The 21,024-nt window shown below is 34.7% G+C and overlaps 3 protein-coding genes across 3 annotated transcripts; all 3 read right to left on the bottom strand.

The window, feature by feature from the left end:
• Window positions 1–347: 347 nt before the first annotated feature.
• LOC131183792 (uncharacterized) lies at window positions 348–3,055 on the bottom strand. Its single transcript, XM_058154390.1, has 2 exons — window positions 2,960–3,055; window positions 348–1,115 (listed from the first exon to the last, which is right to left on the bottom strand). The coding sequence occupies exons 1-2, from the start codon at window positions 3,053–3,055 to the stop codon at window positions 348–350; spliced, it is 864 nt and encodes a 287-aa protein (XP_058010373.1).
• Window positions 3,056–7,005: 3,950 nt separating this feature from the next.
• On the bottom strand, window positions 7,006–12,930 carry LOC110663544 (probable 2-oxoglutarate-dependent dioxygenase AOP1). Its single transcript, XM_058154383.1, has 3 exons — window positions 12,871–12,930; window positions 7,807–8,024; window positions 7,006–7,699 (listed from the first exon to the last, which is right to left on the bottom strand). The coding sequence occupies exons 1-3, from the start codon at window positions 12,928–12,930 to the stop codon at window positions 7,399–7,401; spliced, it is 579 nt and encodes a 192-aa protein (XP_058010366.1). The 3' UTR covers window positions 7,006–7,398.
• A 6,806-nt stretch (window positions 12,931–19,736) lies between these two features.
• Window positions 19,737–21,024, bottom strand: LOC110663541 (probable 2-oxoglutarate-dependent dioxygenase AOP1). The gene is made up of 3 exons (XM_021822888.2): window positions 20,648–21,024; window positions 20,234–20,555; window positions 19,737–19,985 (listed from the first exon to the last, which is right to left on the bottom strand). The coding sequence occupies exons 1-3, from the start codon at window positions 21,022–21,024 to the stop codon at window positions 19,737–19,739; spliced, it is 948 nt and encodes a 315-aa protein (XP_021678580.2).

Raw genomic sequence — 21,024 nt, 5'->3', positions numbered from 1 at the left:
TACAGATATGATATTTCTAGTTAGTACTAGAACAAAATAACAGTTATCAAGTTCAAGCAAAAGGCCCGTAGGCAGAGACAAAATACATGTTCCTACGGCTAAAGCAGCAACCCTTGCTCCATTTCCAACCCGTAGGTCCATTTCACCTTTCTGTAAAGGTCTAAGTCTTCTTAGTTCTGCATATTATTACAAATATGAGATCCACATCCGGTATCTAATACCCAAGAACATAAATTTGACATAGATAAATTTATCTCAATCATAAACATACCTGAAGTAGAAGCTTCATTAAGCTTCTTCTCCTTCAGTGCAGCAAGATAATCAGCACAGTTCCTCCTCCAGTGACCTTATTTGCCACAGTGATGGCAAGTACCTTTGTCCTTTTTAATGCCCCCAGTAGGCTTGAGTGCTTTAGGGAAAGTCCCTTTCTTCTTATTGTTCTTTTTCTTGGACCTTTTGGATTTGGTCTTAGAAGATTGAACCATAAGAACAGGGGACTTGTTCTTCTTAAGTTCCCCTTCAGCAGTAGTTAGCATCCCCAACAGTCCAGGCAATGTAGTTTCCAACTGATTCATGTTGAAGTTCATTATGAACTGTGAGAAGCTAGGAGGTAGAGACTGTAAGACCAATTCAATACTTAACTCATGATCCATGACAAAACCCAATTGGCCTAATTTTTCAATATAGCCAATCATCTTCAGAACATGAACATTCACCGAAGATCCTTCTGTCATCTTACAGCGGAACAATTCCCTTGATACCTCATACCTTTCATTCCTGCATTTTGAATCAAACAACTCCTTGAGATGCAAAATGATTGTTCGAGAATCCATATTCTCATGCTGCCTTTGAAGTTCAGGAGACATGCTAGCCAACATCACACATGTGGCTTGCTCATCATCATCTGTATGACGAATGAACTCACTTAGTACCTCTTCAGGAGCATCAACAGGAGGAATACTGGGTTTGGCATGTTCAATGACATATAGCCTCTTTTCTTGCTTGAGAACAATTCTCAAGTTTCTATACCAGTCCAAGAAATTTGGTCCAGTCAACTTATTAGCATCCAAAGATGCTACGAGGGAATGGTTGTTACTCATGGTGATATTAGTGATCTACAGATACAAAGATAAAAATTGTATTAATTTCATGTATATGATTTTCATTAACCAAATTAATATAAGGTCTTTAATATCCATTTGGTCTCCCACTATTTTACTCAAATTAATAGCCCTCACCATTAATTCGGGAAATTTAACGCATTAATTTCCTTAGTGGGTTAGGAACCCTTTTAATTTTATTTGACCTTGAGTGTGCTCAACAAATCAAAATAAAATTAAATTAGGTAGATAACTATTTATCAATCACATCTCTATGTGACTCCTAGATTAGTTAGGTGACAACTATTTGTCTAAACATAATTTTATGTTTCTCCAAACTATGCCTCTGATTCTACATGATCATGAGTGTGCTCATCCAAATCATGTAAATCAGTTAAGTAAAACCCATTGTTCACAAATATCCAATATTTCATAGCCATAAACATGTTCGAGAGAAAAGCAACCTTGAGTGTGCTCAACAAGTTAACTTTAATATAGAACTCAGATTTATACTATAACAATGGAAGGCATCATGTTCATAACATGTACTTAATATTTGAATGAGGGATTTTGGGTCTATGCCAATTTTTAGATCTCATTAATTAACATGCTAGCAATATCATACATCACATATATATAACATACACCCTTAGCATGCATTTCTAATTAGATGATTATGGACTTTACTAAATAATTTTCTCGAGCCATTTGAGAAAATTATAGGGTCAAAAACCTAGGTAGTAGCATTTTAGGACTTCACAAGTCTTCTTAGCAGCTCCTTGAAGTATATTCATCAGCTCCTCTTTCTGCTTACATTCATAAATAATTTTCTTATCTACTCTTTCTAAAAACTATATAACGTTTACATATTTCAGAAATTGAAACCCCGAGTTTCATTCAAGGGGAGTAAGATGAGAAAAGAATTTACAACACAGAATATAAGAGAAGGCAGGGAACACAATCCCTATTTATGAGTATACAAACATTCAACCATATAAAGAGCAATCGCATTGGTCTTTAGTCCATAACCATCCATCATGCATCATAATCAAATTAAAATGCATAAATAAATTTAATCATCCTTATTGTTGTTGTTGGTTTCATATGTAATTAAAATAATATTTCTACCAATTAGAAATATTAAATCAAAACAAATATATATAATGTTCCTCCCACTAAATAATTCTATTTAATTGTCTTGGAAACAATTTCCTTTAATTAATAAGTAATTTAATCACAATTAAATACCTATTAATTTAACAAAACAATTAAATCAAATTTTATACTACCCAATGCACTACATAATTTAGAAACAATTTTCTAATATTATATATATATGAGTTAAACAATTTAATTCAATATCTAATCTAATTAGATAATTAAAATCTAAAACAATTTTAGACGCTACATAATTTGTCATCAATTTTAGAAAACACATTTTCAAAATTGATAATGAATTAAACAATTTAATTCAATAAATTCCTTTATTTCAAACGCCCTAAATTAATTTTAGAAACTAATTTTCAAAATTAATATTAAATTAAACAATTTTAATTTATCTTCCAATTGAACTAAAATAAAATCATAATTTTATTTATTTAAAAAAAATTAATTTTAATAAAATAATATTATGTACTTATTAATTTTAGTCAATAGGAAATTCAAGGGCAAAACTGGAATAAGGAAATCTTAATGGCATAGTTGCAAATTCTGCCAAAACAAGAACCTATTTGCAGCCACATGACCAGTGGCAATTTTCTAAATAATAGCAGTGGCAGTTTTGCAATTACAAGCAAAAGTAATGGCAGTATAATACAGTGGCAAAACTGTAAATATTATGAAACAGAGTGGCAGCAAACTGCTCCTTTCTCCTTCCTCGTCCAGTCTGGTTTTCCAAAAACCAGCAGCCCACACTTGAAACCACCAAGTGCAGCAGGTTCAGCAGCCATCTCCATGGCTATTTCCGGCTGAAGGAGCGTCGTTGACACTGCCAGAACCAGCCAGCAGCAGCATCAAGCTGCCATTCTCCTGTCGCACAACCAGCAGCCTCGCATGGCTTTGATGGCCATAAATCTGCAGCATTTGAGGTGGCTGGACGACGCATCGCCACCATGAAGACCACCGGACGTCCAACATGCATTCCGAATGGTCCTTTGGCGGAGCCAATCTCCAGCAAACGAGCTTCCTTGCTCGATCTGGAAGACCCTCAAATGGGTTTCAAAAACAGAAAAAAAAAAATCCCAGATTTTTCCTTCCTTTTTTTTTTATTTTATATTATTATAGATTAAAATCTATAAGAAACAAAACCCAAATCTTCAAAATTTTCAGATCCAAATTTGAGCAGAGGAAAGAAAAATTTTGGGAGAAACAATATATAATTACATGAATTTAATACTCAAACTAACACCAACAACAACAAAACATTCCATAATTAATTAAAATGGCTCTGATACCACTGTAAGGAAGCATTAATTTTCAATTAAACAAGATCAACTTTAACTAAGTATGGAATGGTGATAATTAAAATGAAATTATTTATTAAATTACCTCAAACAGCTTGTGAAATTTTCTAACCACCGGACCGGGTTGTAGCAAACCACCAGCCGTCCAAATGTCCGGCCTCTGATGGTATCCACACAGACTGGTTGTGAGGAAATTCTCCAAGACACTCTTAGAGAATATATTGGGAGTTTTTATGAGTGCTAGCTCTTTTCTAACTTCTCTATAATGGAAGACAAGCTTCCCTATTTATAGGGAACAACTTCTTTTAATTATAAATTTAACCTTTTAAATTTGTTAATTATAAATTGACCCTTTATAGGAATTATAATTCACATAATTAATTCCTATAATTTTAGAAACTTTAAATTAAGTCTATACTTAATTATTAGGACATTAAGCAGTATAAATAAAATTTATACTTCAGTCCTTAAGTCTCTAGAATTATTTTTATCAAGTCTAACTTGATAATTCAATTTAATTCCTCACTTACAGTCTTTATGTGTGTGACCCATTAGGTTCCTAATATGTTGGCAACAAATATAATTAAATAAAATTAATACTTTAATTTTATCATCAATTCACAATTGATTAATTATATTTGTAGATCATTATTGACATCTAGCAATGTGTAACGACCACCCAAATATTAGAACTTGTCAAAGTGGTTTGACTAACCTTCTATGATCAGTCTGTCAGTGTAATTAATATCCCTTCAATATAATATTTCAATTTATACATTGATGCATGGAATGTGTCTGCTATATATAAATCATTTCTGTCTTTCCAGTATGATTGATTAATTAAATAAGATCTCAATCTTATTTTACCTTGCGCAAGGATTTAATAATCCATACTGGCCAAGAACAATTGAAATATTTTCCTTAATTACCTAAGGTGATGAATTCTATCTTGACAATTAAATATCTCCACATAGTTCATACTATATCCAATAGCTGCCATATTTGTTATCTTTATATAAAATGATATGTGAGCAGTATCAAAATACAGTAATTCCTACATAAGATAATTTAATGTCTCAAGTCTAAGGATCATTTACACGACTGTCACATGAGTCTTTCCATAGACACAGGTAAACTTCCATATGGAATCCTCATGCGGGTCAGTTCAGTAAACTTGTCACCACAAGTACTTACACGTTGGTTCTAGGTATCTCACATACCTCAGCTTAATGAGAACTGCTGCTTCCTTTCATAAAAGAAAGAATGCAACGTGTATTGGTTTCAACAGTTATATCAATGTCCAATCTTGATATAACATTGACCAAGAAAATTTTTGGACCAATGCTATAATACAGTCAGAATCTCATAATTATAACCACATTATAATTTCCACTGCTATGTATATAAGTTCCATGAACTTTATCTTTATTAATTAATATTCATTAAAATTAAATGATATAATTAAAGATAAAGCAGCCTTTTATTAAGAATAATATATATATATACATGAATTAAGTGATCACACTTGCAATTAACACATTGGCTGCAGTGCACATACACTAACAGTAACAGAATTATTTAAATTAGAAATTTGAGGATTAGGATGAGGAGAAATACCTGAAGTTTGCAAGGCCAGAGAAGGAGGAGTATTACTATCATTAACAAGCCACGGTGAAAAGGGTAAATTTGAGTGAGAGTGGGACTCTCGATTGATAGACTTATATAAAAATAATTTGCGATTAAAAACCATAGGTCTTACAAGATAAATTCGGCCAGTTGTAAAATCAAGACATCTACTGCCACAATGAGAAGGACTAGGGCCTAAATGAATACACGGTTTACTTTTAAAATCAAACTTGTATCTGTTGTAAGGACGCAAAAGAGGGTAAACGGCACAACCAAAGGATTTAACATCAACATAAGCTGAATTTTTATCATATAAAACAGAAAATGGGCTTTTATTTTTAAGAACTGAAGATGGAAAAATGTTAATAGAATGAATGGTTATTTCAAAGGCATTATTCCAATATTTTTTTGGAACATTAGCATGAGCAAGTAATGTTAAAGCAGTATCAACTAAATGACATATTTTACATTCAACAACGCCATTTTGTTCATGGGTGTAAGGACAAGTGATGCGATGTTGAATACCATTTTGTTGAAAATATGGATTAAGCTTTTGAAATTCACCACCCCAGTCGGAATGGAAGGACAAAATTTTGCTATTAAATTGACATTGAATCATACTTTGAAAATTAAAGAACATAGATGAAACATCACTTTTATTTTTAAGCAAATAAATCCAAGTAAAATGGGAAAAATCATCTACAAGAATGAACACTTAACGACAACCCAAACAAGATAAAAGTGGTGCCGGACCCTGCACATCTGAATGAATAATTTGAAAGGGAGCAGAGCACCGATGTTCAATAGAAGCTAATGGGACACAAGCTAATTTGCCTAAAAGACAAGACGAACAAGGCTGAAAGGACTGACTAGCACAAGGTAATTGAAATTCTTTTATTAATTTTGACACTATCCGACAAGCAGGATGGCCTAAGGTAGCATGCCAATCGTTGATGGATGGAATTTCAGAATTCATAGCTTGTTTGACATGAGGCCAAAAGGTGTATACTCCGACTTCACTTAGGCCCTGCATGAGAATTTTCTTTGACACCTGATCCTTGACAACAAAATAAGAGGGCCAAAATTCCAAAAAACAATTGTTATCTCGTGTGAATTTTTGGACTGAAAGCAGATTTTTAATTATGTGAGGAACGCAAAGAACATTATTTAATTGAAGGGGACGACCAAAGGAAGGAAGGGAAGTCTTACCAGTGAATGCAATATCTAAACCATGTCCATTACCAACATGGAGTTGATCGTTATCTTGGCACTTGTTGGCAATACTAAGGGTGGAGAGATAGGGTGTGATTTGGTAGTTGGCAATGGTGTCAGGGTACCATGGCATTGGAGAATTCATGTGTGTGTAATAAGCAATAGGTGCAGATAGAGAAGAGGCAATCCTGGTCGGGCTAGCATTTGAAAAATTGGCAGTGGGAGCAACTGTTTGATTTTGAGAATTGGATCTCAAGTAATTGGTGTAGTGTCTTCTACACTTGTTAGCAGTATGATTTCGGAACCCATATATTTGACAAGGGCCACGGGGTTGAGAAGTACCATTGTTGCTGCGTTTCTGATTTGGATTTGAAGGAGTGGGCAAAGGTGGAGGATTAGCATTAGAGCGAGCAGAAAAATTGACTTGTGGAATTTCGGTGGAGCTTTTAAGAAGGATTTCATGAGCAACTAATTGCCCATGCAATTCTGAAAAGGAGACAGGTTCTGAACGGAGATTCAAGGCTGTAATAATGGGTGAAACTCTGAACCAATGTTGCGGTAAAATATGGCATTGAACTCGGCTGGAGTTATGGTTTTGCCTGCGGCATCGAGCTCATCAGCTAAGCCTTTGGCACATTGTAGATACACAGAGAGATAAATCATTTCTTTTGAGTTCTTGCAATTCGATGTGAAGCTGAAGTTGACGGTTCTAAAACAGAACCAAAGGCTTTGGCAAGAGCTTGCCAAATTTCAAAGGAAGAGGTTAAGCCGATCACATAGGGAAATACTTCTTCAGAAAGAGAGAGGAAAGAATCCATGAATGAAGCATTTGATCCTTTTTATACCAGGTACCAAATTCAGATTTGGGAATTTCAGTGGGTGGATTATCAGAAGACAATGTGGTGCGTGATGGTAGCGGGGGAGAGCCCGTGATAAAGGAGGTCATATTTTGATAATTGAGCAGTGGGATGAACTATGTTTTCCAGGCTAGGTAATTTTTAGGAGTGAGTTTGACAGAAAATGTGTGATGGGCGGTGGAGCGAAAGGAAGAAACAGGGGTAGCAAGAACCATTTGGGATGAACTCATGATGGCAAAATATTAGTGAAGCTCTGATAAACACATGAGACAGTTCCTTACTTCTCTGGGGGCTTCCATATTTTGTGGCTCTAAGCATGTAGTTGGTCGAGTCCATGTTCTCTTCCAAGTACTTCTCGACACCCAAGCTTTCTATAATCATCCTCATTATTTTTTCCAATTCAAGTACTTCCTTGGAGAAGGTATGTATAATTTTTCTGCCACTAAAAACCAGATCGCTCATGTGAATCACACAATAACCAAATCATATATATATATATATATATATATATATATATATATAGAAACCAGAGACATGACATAAATGTACCTGAAACTGGGTTTTCCTTGGGGCTGCCACAAGATATTACAGAGATTTTCCGGGTTTTGGGAGATGACTGGGTCATCAATGGTGAAACATTCATTGAGTGGCAAGGAGGGTGATTGCCCAACATATCCACGGAAGGTTTTTTCACTAACGTAACATCCCTTGGTCTGAAGAGGTAAGGCAAATAGCTCTTCAAGATCATTAAGAAATGTTTCTCGGAGCTCTTATGAAATTCTGCTTAACACAGCCCTGAAGCAACCATACTCTTCCATTATCTTCCAAACTTGGGACCTTGAAGAATCCCATTCAGTAGATCCTGGTTTTAAATCTAACTTACAGAAATCTATGACAGGAAGACTAAGAGGGGTTTCACGGCTCATTTTGTTTCCCAAAAAAAAAAAAAAATTCTTCAATTTGATCTGGAGAACTTATGATCAGCTTGAGTAATTTGGATGTTCCATCCAATTTATACAAGCTAAGAATTGTATGGATATTATTTTATTTCCTTGAGTTAATTACTATTTCAATCCATTTAGTTTGATCTAATACCCATCAAAATTTCTATTTTATTTAACCCATTTAATTTGATATTATTCCAAGACAATTGCATCTATCTATTTTATTTATTATTTTTGTAAAATTAAATTTAATTATGAAACATGTTTTTTGTCGGTAATGGATAAATTTCTTATAAAACAAAAACTCATAGAGCATGAGCAGCAAAATAATAAAAATATCATCCTAATAATCAAGATAAAATTCGAAGATATTATTTGTGAAAACGTAATCAAATGGGGGTGATCAATTGATAAATAATTATTTAATTATTTACATTGAAAATGATAATGATGTATTTGATAGAATAGATGATGAACGGCTATTCAATGCTTTGAAAATATGAAAACTCGTTGAGAATAATTTTAATTTTTTTAAGGTAATATATGTGACTGCCACTAGATTATTTTGAGCTGTCCCATCCTATCACGAGATTATGCGACTACCACCTGCTTCATCGATTTTTCGATATCTTGGGTCGGATATTGAAATTTGGCCCAATTTCTTGTGCATATATTCCCATCACCATGTTTCTTAAGAAGGTTGTCCAAATTTAACATTTTTGTTTGGAATAATTTAACAAAGGTGGACTCCTACAGCGTATAGGAGTTCCTCTTGCGTGGAATTAGTTTTCTATTCAATATGCACACAAGGAAAGCATAATATTTTTGCTTTTTAACAATAGATTTTTGCAACGGATTAGAGTAATGAATTTTGTAATTATTTTTTATTTCGTTACTATTTAAAATAAAATTAGATGGAATAACACTTTAACAACAAAATCTTGATTTCATTGGTAAAATTTATTGCAAATCAATATTGTAAAAAATATTTGAAAATAAAATTAGTAACAGATTTATTAATCTATTGCTAATAGTAATGATTTGCAAATTTGTTGAGTCGAACTATCTAAGTCTAGTGCATCCCTTAGAATGAAATATAACATTTTCACATAATTCAAATAAGTCAAGTCATAATCACACTAAAGGTAATTTGGAGCACTCACACACCTGTGTGTCAAATTCATACTCACACATAAGAGTTGATCTCCTATATAGCTCTCTTAGCTCCAACCTCTGCCAACGAGATCAACTTAAAGTCAGACTTTCTCTTAATATCCAAATGCAGAGGCCAGCAAGATTAACTCGAGTTGTGCCTACCCCGACTTATTCATAATGAGGATTGGGTCTCGGTGAGTCAAGCTCCAGCTTCGACTACCCGTCCTACCCATATCCATAGACACATCATATGTACACTAACTCACACACGCAACTCCAGATTACCATAAAGCATCAACCGCAACAATGTCATCAAATACAAATGCAATACAAGGCATGCCTAGCTAATAACTATGTACATATATCTATAAGTGATGCATGAACATGCCTTGAATATATAATAATATTGAAATTATAAGTAAAATCAATATCTATTCACAGTACTTCACAAGTCACTACTGCGGCTGGGCGAAGGAGGAAGGCTGGCCCGGCTCACCTAAACAATTACATTACAAACTGATAAATATTTACTTAATAAAATATTGAAAGAGTCAAAGACAATCTAGGTTTTGCCGAAAATTCAGCAATATTTCCCTTACACCTAGGATCTACCCAACCTGTAAATAGCTCAAATCACACTTCTAAAATTATAAGTCTCAAATTCATATCTCAACAACATCATCTGGCCTCTCCTGAGCCCTCCAACTAGTTAAAACTCACATACTACACATAAAATAATTATTTAAAATTTTGAGGGGTTACAATTCAAAATTGTAATACTAAAGTCAATTAAAATCAATTAAATTCAAAATAAATCAAACAAATCATTGATTTATTATTAATTAGATATCATTTGAGTTTGGATCTATTAGTATTTTGAATTTTATACGAATTAAAACATATTATAAATTATTTTCAGTTGAAAGTGTGTGTGTGTGTATATATATATATATATATATATATATATATATATATATATATATATATATAGGATAATAAATGCATTGAGTTTACAATTTTACGTAATTATGAATTGTATTGATGCCAATTCATAAACAAATTTGCTTTTATAACTAAACTTTCTTGTTTGACATTCTGAATTCTAATTATATAATTCATTAAATATATGCTATTGAAATTTCAATCACCTTTTCGTTTAATAAAAAAATAAGCGGTAATTAGGAATCGGTGTTTGGTACGAGTGATTTGCCACTCTAATTAAAATCAAATTATTAGAGAATTGTAATTAAGGAGAGAAAATAAAAACACAAACCAGAGATTGTGATGTTGGGGTGAACTTTCTCAGTGATTGTACATGTAAATCATATTAAACACTGAAAAAAATGGATATGTTTAGGTATATTGTTCTCAGGGAAAAAATTCGAAATTAACTCTTGGCCAAAAATAAGAACTAAAAGAAATTAAATGAAATTTTAATAAAATATAAGAGTTACAATAAAAATATAAAATATTAAAAGATTAAAATTAAATTATATAGAAAATATGAATTAAATTTATATAAAAATGTAGAGGTTGAAATAAAAATATAGGGGTAAATAATAATTTTTTTAAATATATTAAAATTTATAAATAAATTTTTAATTTTAAAAACTTTTAGGAGGCAAGCAGTAATTTATATATATATATATATATATATATATATATATATATATATATTCGGCGTAAAATTTTAATTTCCAAAACTTTGGAGTGAGGGAGGGTGTGGGCTCCGCCCTGATTGTTCTCGAATTAAAGTCTTGCGTAGAATAAATCATTTATAAAAAAAAAAATTTAATGAATTATCGTATAATTATATTTAATTTTTATTTTTAAAAATAATTTTTTAAAATTAAAAAATTATTTTTTTAAATATAAATATTAAAAAAATTAATTAAATTAAATTCTTATAAAAATTCTAATTTAAAGTAAAATATACAATTAAACGCAAAAGCAATGCTAAATCAACTAATTAACCTATGCAGATGTCGCAAATACTTGGTTAAAAAAATAATTTTAAATTTAAAATAAAAGTGAGTATTAAAAAAAATTTCATTAGCATGAATTAGAATTTCAAATAATATTATTAATATTGTCGACACCATATTTTGGCCGATCACCGAAGTCAATGAACTTTGAAAAATGACCCCAACTGACATTCTTCGGTTACAAGTGACTCGTTCAGGAAATAAACCGATCCCGCATCTAGTCGAATGCTTTCCGATCTCCTAACAAAGGAGATCACACTAATATCAAGTCTCCATGCCATCCAATCTCATTTCTGATCTCTCGTCAAAGGAGATCAAACCAATATCAGGTCTCCGTGTCATCCAGTCTTGTTTTCGATCTCTCCTTTATAAATATTGTGGAAAATCGTTTGACAAAGTTAAGGTTGCAGTCCGACTTAATGGTGTTTCCGATCTTAAGTATTCAAATCAAGTTTCCAATTTTAATGATCTGAAGTTCTACCCGGTGTTTGGTCCCGGCTTAGGCAGATCTCATGCTTACAATATTTTTCCGATCTCTTATACTTAGATTAATAATCGCTTTTAAGTTTGATGTTTTAATATGTTCAAACAATCAAGCACTCATACAATTTGGATACTTTCCGATCTCATCAAGAAATTGAGCAAAAGGGATTTCATTTCATTTCAAAATAAATTTACAATTCATTCGGCTGGAGGGTCTCCCCCAGCCCGTTCTCCAGGTACATTGTCATTTCGCTCATCCTCTCTCTCTCTTTTGGTTTCCTCCTCGCTCCCCTCTTCGTCTCTGGGAACAAGATCCACCATTCAGGAGAAGTCTTCCCCAGGATAATGCCTCTCGAGCTCGGCCAGAAGATCACTGCGTGCATTCACATAAGCACCAGCTTCCCTCGTCACAGCCTCTTCTTCCTTCGCTTTGAGCTCCTCAGTAAGGCGAGCGATGTCGGCAGTTCAGAATGACCAAGCTTCCCCAAGTTCAAGAGCCTGTTCGGCCAGCTTATCCTCGTAGGATTTCATCTAACTTTTGATTTCAGCAATATAGTGTTGGGCGGATGAAAGTTGGGCTCGGGCGGAAGCTACATCCTAGACCGCTTTCAGAATCTCCTGCCTCAGAAGATAAGCCTTTCCTTGATTATATGTTGATTCACCAGGCTCTCTACGCTCAAACTCATCGTTTGAGCCAGGAGATCGTCAATGCTATCCGGGGTCAGCCTGTTCCGGTCCTCCTGGAGGCATATGGTAGCACCCAGAACTTTGGCCAAGCCCAGATTCTCCCGAATGGATCGGTTCTTCTCCAGAGAATGAATGAGGACTTGGGCACCATGAGAAAGGGTCCTCACAATAGGTTGGGAAGACCCCCCTTCCGCACCTGAAGGAACAGGTGGAGGTGGTGGCTCTTCTTGTCGAGGGAGAGAAAGAGCTACCTCTACTTCTGGGACCGGTTGCCTCGAAGGTCAGGACGAGTCTCCCGGCACTTCTCTCGAATCCCGCCTTAGCGTTTGTGATGCCTCGGCGATCTTCATTTCTCGTACCTTTCGAGAGACTTCTCTTTTCCGCTTACGGCTCTCCTTTGCGCCTTCGCCTCCAGCCATTTCTGCACAGAAAAACAGTTAGTGAGATTACCTAAACTAGGAGACTAAAGATTTAGGTTATACCAGTCCCGGGTCCGAGGTCAGAGAGTTGCAGTTCATAGTTTTTATTGGCAATCATCCACATCAGCCACCATCTCAGTTAGGCCATAACAGCGTAAAAGCACGAATACTTTTGAGTGGCCGCCTGATCCTTTAATTCCATTACCATGGCACCATCGTCCCTACTCAGGGCGATCTTCTTTGGAATTGATGGGCCCAGATGCTGCCAGGGAAACCCTCAAAACCGTTCGAAATCTTGCTCCTCAAAACAAAGAAGCGATTCTTCCAATTTTTCAGTGAAGAGGGGAGATCGGTAAAAAGCCCACAGTGCGGTTTGGCTTGGAAGAACCAATACTCGTCGTCCTTTCAACTAGTAAGTCTATGCAGCTCGACAAAAACCTTTGCTGTAGGCTCGAGCTTCTTGGCTCGGCATAAGCCTCTAAAAGCCACCAGAATTCGCCATGAGTTCAGATGTACTTGGGCTATACATACGTGGTGGAACTTCAGAACGTCCTTGAAGAAGTTGTCAAGACGAAACCGGAGCCCGGCTTTTAATTGCTCTTCATATATCATGATCGCATCATTGTCTTCAAAGAAGTGATCGGCTCAGAGATCGCCATGGCATCTGATAAGCTCGTACGAGTCGGTCCGAAGGTTGTACTCTTGACTAATCGGCTGCAGATCGATTTCTTGGAGGACTAACGGCAACTCATCCATGGGAAGATTTTCTCTCCCAAAGGAAGGTGTTCGTCTTGATTGTGCCGCTTGACCAAGGGCTGAAATAGAGGTCGTAGGAGGCTCAGGGTGCCCACTTGACCTAATCACCTGGACTTCATCCGATGACCATGAGATATGGACGGAAGGAGGGCTTATCGCTCTCTGACCCTCAGCGCTGCTCATTTTCAAAGAAATGAAAGAAGTTTAACTAAGAGAAGGATTAAAACCCTTACCGGGATATGATCGGTGCCGAAAAAATTTGAAGAAACGAGAGAATTTTGAAGTTGCTAGCAAATTGCTGAAAGTGACATAAGAGAGCAATACCCGTCTGAGCATTTAATGCTCATGAAGTCCTAAGCGGCGCTTTGATTAGCAGAATTGACCCTCTTTCTTGACACGTCGCGGGAAAGTTCCAGAAACACAATAATAAAATCGAATAAAATGAGATCGGATAGCCGGGGTTATCAAGTTGTGCGAATTTTCAGAGCCACAGATCAGCTAATGACGATTTAGTTAGAGATCAGATCAGATATGCACATCAGAGATTGGAAAATAACCAATGCAATAATTAAATAATAACCGTCAAATAAAATTTCATTTCATTTCCAAAAGGTCAGATTACATCATTTAGGCGATCTCAAGAGATTGGATTACATCATTAAGAACCTTTAAAGGTCATATTACATCATTTGGGCGATCTCTAAAGATTGGCACTACATCCTACCTAGTAAAGATCTATGTCAAAGCCTAGTCTTGTGGCTGAATCAAAAAATGTGTTTAATCAAAAAGCCAGCCATAGGCATTGGATAGATGTGCAGCTCAGATGGAGTGACTATGACTCTCATGATGGTGAGTGGAGTCATCGTCGATGTCAGTGACCAGAACCGAGCTGCAGTCGGGATACTTGATGTAGTGATGAGCCAAATGAACTTTAAGAGGCGTTCACCGATATTAAGATGGAAATTAGCAGTCCTCTCGCCCGAGATCGGTTCACCGATTATATCGGTAGACCGATTCGAGATCGACACGATCGACATTTTTTATCTTGATCAGTAAATTATTCCAGTTCTCTCACTGTCATCAGATGTGGTTCTCATGATTCTCCGATGACCGAGATCATAAATTTTCAATCGAGGAGCAAAGAGAACAGTCGGAAAAAGATCAAAAGCGATCACCATGGCCTGAATTGTTACCGGAGAAACTAGAACATAAGAAATGAAAATGGAAGGAGGAGAAATGAAATGTGGAAGAGTTTCCCCGCTGAGGCATATATATATAAGGCCTGAGCATTTATTGCCTACAAAAATCGAAACGGATGCATCAGTAACCGAAGAATTAAATGCTTTGACTATGGCAGGTCGGGTAAAGAAGAAGGTTCTAGAATGGGAGAGATCGGGAGAGGGGCCCGATATGAGAGATCGGAAAAGGGTCATAATAGAGAGATCGGAAGGAATAAGAGATCGGAAAGCACGAAGAGGATAAGATGACTTCCAATAACTCTCTACATAATCAAAGCCGAGGTAGTTAAAGCGTGGCAGGCGTGATCAAATCTTCACCGCACGCCTCATTTGCAGAATCACCCACATTGCTGACAGACGCCAAAAACAGTTATGACAGTTCTGTACATCACAATTCCCACCGTTGATCATACTTGCAAGGACGAACTCGGAGCCCTTGGATCAAAAACAGATGACAGGTCCAGCGCCTTTTATTCCCAGCCCTCAGATCCATCTTGTAAGGTAGGATCCTGAACCGTTGGATTAGGAAGAGAAAGGATGGATATTCTAGATAGGATCCCAACCATCCATTTTGATTCTCTTTAATTCTCAGACATCGGATCATGTCCTTTGAAATCCAGACCTTCCATCTCCACATGAGAGATCCTGACCCTTTATTGGGAGCACCCATTCCCTATAAATGCCTGCATGCAATACTGTAGAAAGGATAGACAAAAAAAGGTGGTGTTGATTATAGTGGAAAAGCTCTGAAATTTAATTCAATCTTGCTGCTTTGCCATTCTAAGCTTGCATAAAAATTGAGAAACTTCAGAAATTAGTTTTCTCGAGTGTTTCCATTGATAGAGTTTTTGAACCCTGAAATCCTTCATTTTCAGTTTGTTCATCACTCTGCCATACCATTTTCATTCAGTCTCGTCTTCATCACCCCATCATCTATATATTCTTCTCTCAGCTTGACCTCATTCTGACCCGATAGCCGTAGCTTCGGCTTAACTGCATTTCAACCTGGTTCTCGCAATCTCAAAGTAAGCATTGGTCCGGAACCACCAGCCTTCAACGCAATAATATTTGTGATCTCTAAAGTCAATTTGATAGCCTTGACCTCACACAGGTAAGTATCTATACTATCACCTTACCGAACGCTCGCATTTTACTTTCTCTATTTTTATTCTCAAAATTTTCATTAAGTTCAGTTATACTAAAAATCCCCATGTGGATCCTTCAGGCCGATAGTTATTCTCTTGAGTTTACTTTTTCTATTCTTCAGTTCACGTTATTTATTTGTTCTTAGTTTTTATTTCCTTCGAATATAGGTGTTCTGGTTACGAGTAACTTGTAGGTAATTTAGCAAAGTGTTGGTAGCAATATCCTAACGTGATAGTGTCTTTTGAAATAAGTAAAAATAATCAAAGAATGAATAGGGAATCAGGAGAAAAGTCATGAGGTTGGGCTACTAAGCGAGTCTAGGAAATAACATAATAAAGCGAGGATCGAGATAAGACCCAAGACTGGTAACCGGAAGAGATCAGATGTAGCCAGCCAAAGAGTTCGGACAAGAGAGTCATATACAAGATCGGAGAAAGGCTCAATCTTAAATCGAACACTTTAAGAGGTCAGGGGAGAGTTCTTACCTGATCCTCATTCAAGTAAAAAACACGAAGATCGGGGGAGAGTTCTTACCTGATCCTCATTCAAGTAAAAAACACGAAGATCGGAGGAGAGTTCTTATCCGAGATCCTTCATCAAAATTTTAAATCGAACACTTTAAGAGGTCGGGGGAGAATTCTTACTCGATCCTCATTCAAATAAAATCACGGAGATCGGAGGAGAGTTCTTATCCGAGAATCCTTCATTAAAATTTTAAACCGAACACTTTAGGAGGTCAGGGGAGAGTTCTTACCCAATCCTCATTCAAACAAAAACACGGAGATCGGAGGAGAGTTCTTATCCGAGATCCTTCATTAAAATTTCAAACCGAACACTTTAAGAGGTCGGGGGAGAGTTCTTACCCGATCCTCATTCAAACAAAAACACAGCGATCGGAGGAGAGTTATTATCCAAGATCCTTTATTAAAATTTGAAACCGAACACTTTAAGAGGTCGGGGGAGAGTTCTTACTCGATCCTCGTTCAAACAAAAAACATGGAGATCGGAGGAGAGTTCTTATCCGAGATCCTTCGTCAAATTTTAAACCAAACACTTTAAGAGATCGGGGGAGAGTTCTTACCTGATGCACGTTTAAATCAAATATGAGGAGACCAGAGGAGAGTTCTTATCCGAAATCTCCAGCTTAAAATTTTCAAAACATACCTAGGGATCGGGAGAAGCTCCACCCCGAGCTCTCTTAACAAAATTCAAATTAATAATATAACTCCAATACACAATACTACTTTAATTCAAACACTTATTCACTAAAGGGCCATCTCACGAACTTGTGTTCCTAGGCAACCCAAGATAAGTGAAATATCAAACATCCCTTTATTTTGCACAAAGGATTAACATCATCACTATCCCACCCCCCCTAACTACCCTTTTAATTTATAAAAGAGCATAACATTAAATCTATTTACCTTCATTGAGGAACGAGGCAGGGTGCCTAACACCTTTCCTGCCCATATATGAACCCCAAACCTAGAATCTCTGTTTTCGAAGTCATTTTTTTTAAAAATTTATTTTCATGAATGGTTTTCTTTAATTTTCCTCAAAATTAAAGTGGCGACTCCTCACTTTTCCCACTTCAGTGAAGAGTTTTCGTTCAGGCAACCACAAAATACCTTGCGACAAATATTATTATTTTAAATATCACTTTTTTGAGTTTCATACTAGTTTGGATTTGATTGAAATCCAAATTCATATTTTTTGAAGCTTTCCAAATAAGACATTTTATTTAATTCAAAATCAATAGATTCAAATCTCTGAATCCAAACACAATATTATATTATTTTAAATTGCCAATTATTTAAATTATTCTTCAAATAATTATATAGAAATGATTTTGAATTAATTTTAAATATATTAATTTTTGAAAAATTAATTTTATTAATTTAATTTTAAATTAAAATTTAGATTGCCAACATACTAATTAATATTGGAATTGTAGATGTCCTTACTTCCATTTAATATATTAAAATTATTAAATAATTTTAGAATAATTCTTAAAAAAAATCCAAACTAATTGACAATGACGAAGAAAAATTTTTATTTTTAAATCAATGGAATTAATACCATTAAATAATTTAATGGGTAAAAGGGAGATTAACTTTGAGTAATTATTTAAGTTAAAATTTATACTTCTTCAATATTTAATAGTAAATTAATTGAGAGAATTTTTTTATAATCAAGATAATTTTAATTATAAATTTAAAATATAAAATATTAAAAAAATAACATATAATAAAAAATATTATTTAAATATATTTTTATATTTAAACATAAATTTGATTTTTCAATCAAATGGCAGCCTCTCTTCCCTTATTTTCATGAGTTTTTCAATATGAGTCTCAAGAAAAACTTATTTAGTCCGATATACTTAACTAAATTTAGAAAAGAATTTTGCATAAATCTCTAATATATTTCCTCATCCTATCCCTAAAAGAAAATAAATATTTTAGCTCTTGAGGCCTTTTTTTCTCACTTGATTTATGCAGAAAATATCAAATTCTGAAACAAATTAAGGTGCGAGAGACTCTAGCTAGTTATTTAATTTTAATAAGGTTAAAATATTTTTAAATTTTAATAAAATTTCATCTAAATTGTAGGAGCATTTACAACAATGAAGTAGATTTTTTCAATTTAATTAGTTTTACAATTAGAAATATATTATTTCTTAACATTGTTTAACCCTAATTATACAACAAAAATACATGATCTGATCTTGTCAATTAGAACTGAGGCATATCCACAATTTAGGAACAATCTTATATATGCAGTAATACATGGTATAGGGATGTCCTCATGTGCAAAGGAATTTAGAGCTAGTTGATTCCTTCTTCCACCCTGGAGTCCCTAATAATGTCATGCCCTGCTCTAATCATAGAGATATCTTTAGAATCATGTTATGAAATGATAAAACAATTTTATAATGTGAGAGATGCTCTCGTTAAGTTAATTAATCAATTAAAATAAATAAATAAACAAAGCTATGAATGGCATACTTATGTCATACATATGTGATGCTTTTTTTTTCACTTAAGTAGATCAATCAATATAAATAATATAATTAGTCTTTATAATGAAAAAAAAAAAAATAGAGAAGGGCCCTACACTCTCTACAAATCTCTTACTTTCCTCTATTTTTCTATTTTTTTCTCTTTTCTTTTTTTATCTCCTCTTTAGGTAGCCACTAATGAATATTTTCAATGGTGGAAATCCCTCACTATAATTTCTTTTCTATCAGTTTTTTTGTTTTGTTTTTTTTTTTTTTCAATAATTCTCATATTTGTATCCATTTAGAATAAATTTTAAGCATATTTCTTAGAATATATCATTGTTGATAAATTTTTGTAAAGATAAGGAGTTAAATAATTACATTTTTATGAAGTTCATGTGTCAAATAATATGCCACCAAAAGTGAAGGTGTCAAATGTCATGAATAAAGAATTGCTTTCAACCATATTTATTTATATAAATTGCAGCTAAATAATAAGTTATTATCAAATAGGAAAATTTACGTGGGCAAACTTTTTTTTTTTTTTAACAATTCTTAAAAAAAGATAAAAATGATTAAATACTTGATGGACTAGTATTTAATCATCCAAATTTTTATCTAGTGAAGCCAATGTAGTTACAATAATTTTATCTAGTGAAAGCGGATCAGACGCCACAATATTCCTTTAAAGCAGATGGAGAACTCCTGCCAGCGGGTGTCTGAAAGAACTTGATGAACTCGGAATAATCAAAGGGCTTAAATAGCAAGGGATATTCTTCATCAACCATCTCTTCTGGGGCTTTTACTAAATACCCTGCTTTGAACACTGAAAAAAATCCAGCAGAGATCCTTGCTTCATTTCCACTCACCCTTACCCGGTGATAAGGAGAGTGAAGTCTGCCATTTGCCCATGCCTGCAAACAAGGAAAAAAGATTTGTCCTCATGGGGACATGTCCCCACCCTAAATAAATGTCGTACAAAATATAGGAATGCGAAATAAAATTGTACCTGTATTTACAATATAAAATGTATAAGATTATAAAATTATAGAAGGCTAATGATCGAAAGCTCTACTTCCTTATCAATCAAAGATCGATTGTGCTGAATGCACCAATCCGTAATACCAATAAATAAATAGATAGAGAAAAGGGAGTTTCTTACGTCGAAAGACTCTCCGATTAGGATGACAAAAGACTCTGGTGAAAATTTCACCTGAATCCACTCTCCACCTTTGGTTTGTACCTCCAACCCATCAACCTCATTTTGATGTAATATGGTAATCATGTTCTTATCTGTGTGAGCACGTAAACCAGACAGTTCATTGCTTGTCTGGGGGCTTCCATATTTTGTGACTCTAAGCATGTAGTCGGCCGAGTCCATGTTCTCTTCCAAGTACTTCTCGACACCCAAGCTTTCTATAATCATCGTCCTTATTATTTTTTCCAATTCAAGTACTTCTTTGGAGAAGGAATGTATAATTTTTCTGCCACCAAAAACCAGATCGTTCATGTGAATCACACAATAACCAAATCATATATATATATATATAGAAACCAGGACATGACATAAATGTACCTGAAACTGGGTTTTCCTTGGGGCTGCCACAAGATATTACAGAGATTTTCCAGGTTTTGGGAGATGACTGGGTCATCAATGGTGAAACATTCATTGAGTGGCGAGGAGGGTGATTGCCCAACATATCCACGGAAGGGTTTTTCATTAACGTAACATCTCTTGATCTGAAGAGGTAAGGCAAATAGCTCTTCAAGTTCATTAAGAAATGCTTCTCGGAGCTCTTGTGAAATTTGGCTTAACACAGCCCTGAAGCTACCATACTCTTCTATTGCCTTCCAAACTTGGGACCTTAACGAATCCCATTCAGTAGTGCCTGGTTTTAAATCTAACTTACAGAAATCTATAACAGGAAGACTAAGAGGGGTTTCACGGCTCAT

This window comes from Hevea brasiliensis, chromosome 1 (assembly GCF_030052815.1).
Source record: "Hevea brasiliensis isolate MT/VB/25A 57/8 chromosome 1, ASM3005281v1, whole genome shotgun sequence".
NCBI classification, from domain to species: domain Eukaryota; kingdom Viridiplantae; phylum Streptophyta; class Magnoliopsida; order Malpighiales; family Euphorbiaceae; genus Hevea; species Hevea brasiliensis.
The sequence above is the reverse complement of the archived record's forward strand: the minus strand, read 5'-3'. Positions and strand labels throughout refer to the sequence as shown.

Coding starts and splice junctions, on each gene's coding strand:
- LOC110663541 (XM_021822888.2), bottom strand. CDS start 21,024: ATGAGCCGTGAAACCCCTCTTAGTCTTCCTGTTATAGATTTCTGTAAG. Junction 20,556..20,647: donor CAAGGAAAACCCAGTTTCAG/GTACATTTATGT, acceptor TTTTGGTGGCAG/AAAAATTATACATTCCTTCT. Junction 19,986..20,233: donor TAATCGGAGAGTCTTTCGAC/GTAAGAAACTCC, acceptor CCTTGTTTGCAG/GCATGGGCAAATGGCAGACT.
- LOC110663544 (XM_058154383.1), bottom strand. CDS start 12,930: ATGGCTGGAGGCGAAGGCGCAAAGGAGAGCCGTAAGCGGAAAAGAGAA. Junction 8,025..12,870: donor AAAGAGAAGTCTCTCGAAAG/GTACGAGAAATG, acceptor ATTTCATAAGAG/CTCCGAGAAACATTTCTTAA. Junction 7,700..7,806: donor CAAGGAAAACCCAGTTTCAG/GTACATTTATGT, acceptor TCTGGTTTTTAG/TGGCAGAAAAATTATACATA.
- LOC131183792 (XM_058154390.1), bottom strand. CDS start 3,055: ATGGAGATGGCTGCTGAACCTGCTGCACTTGGTGGTTTCAAGTGTGGG. Junction 1,116..2,959: donor CGAGGAAGGAGAAAGGAGCA/GTTTGCTGCCAC, acceptor TTGTATCTGTAG/ATCACTAATATCACCATGAG.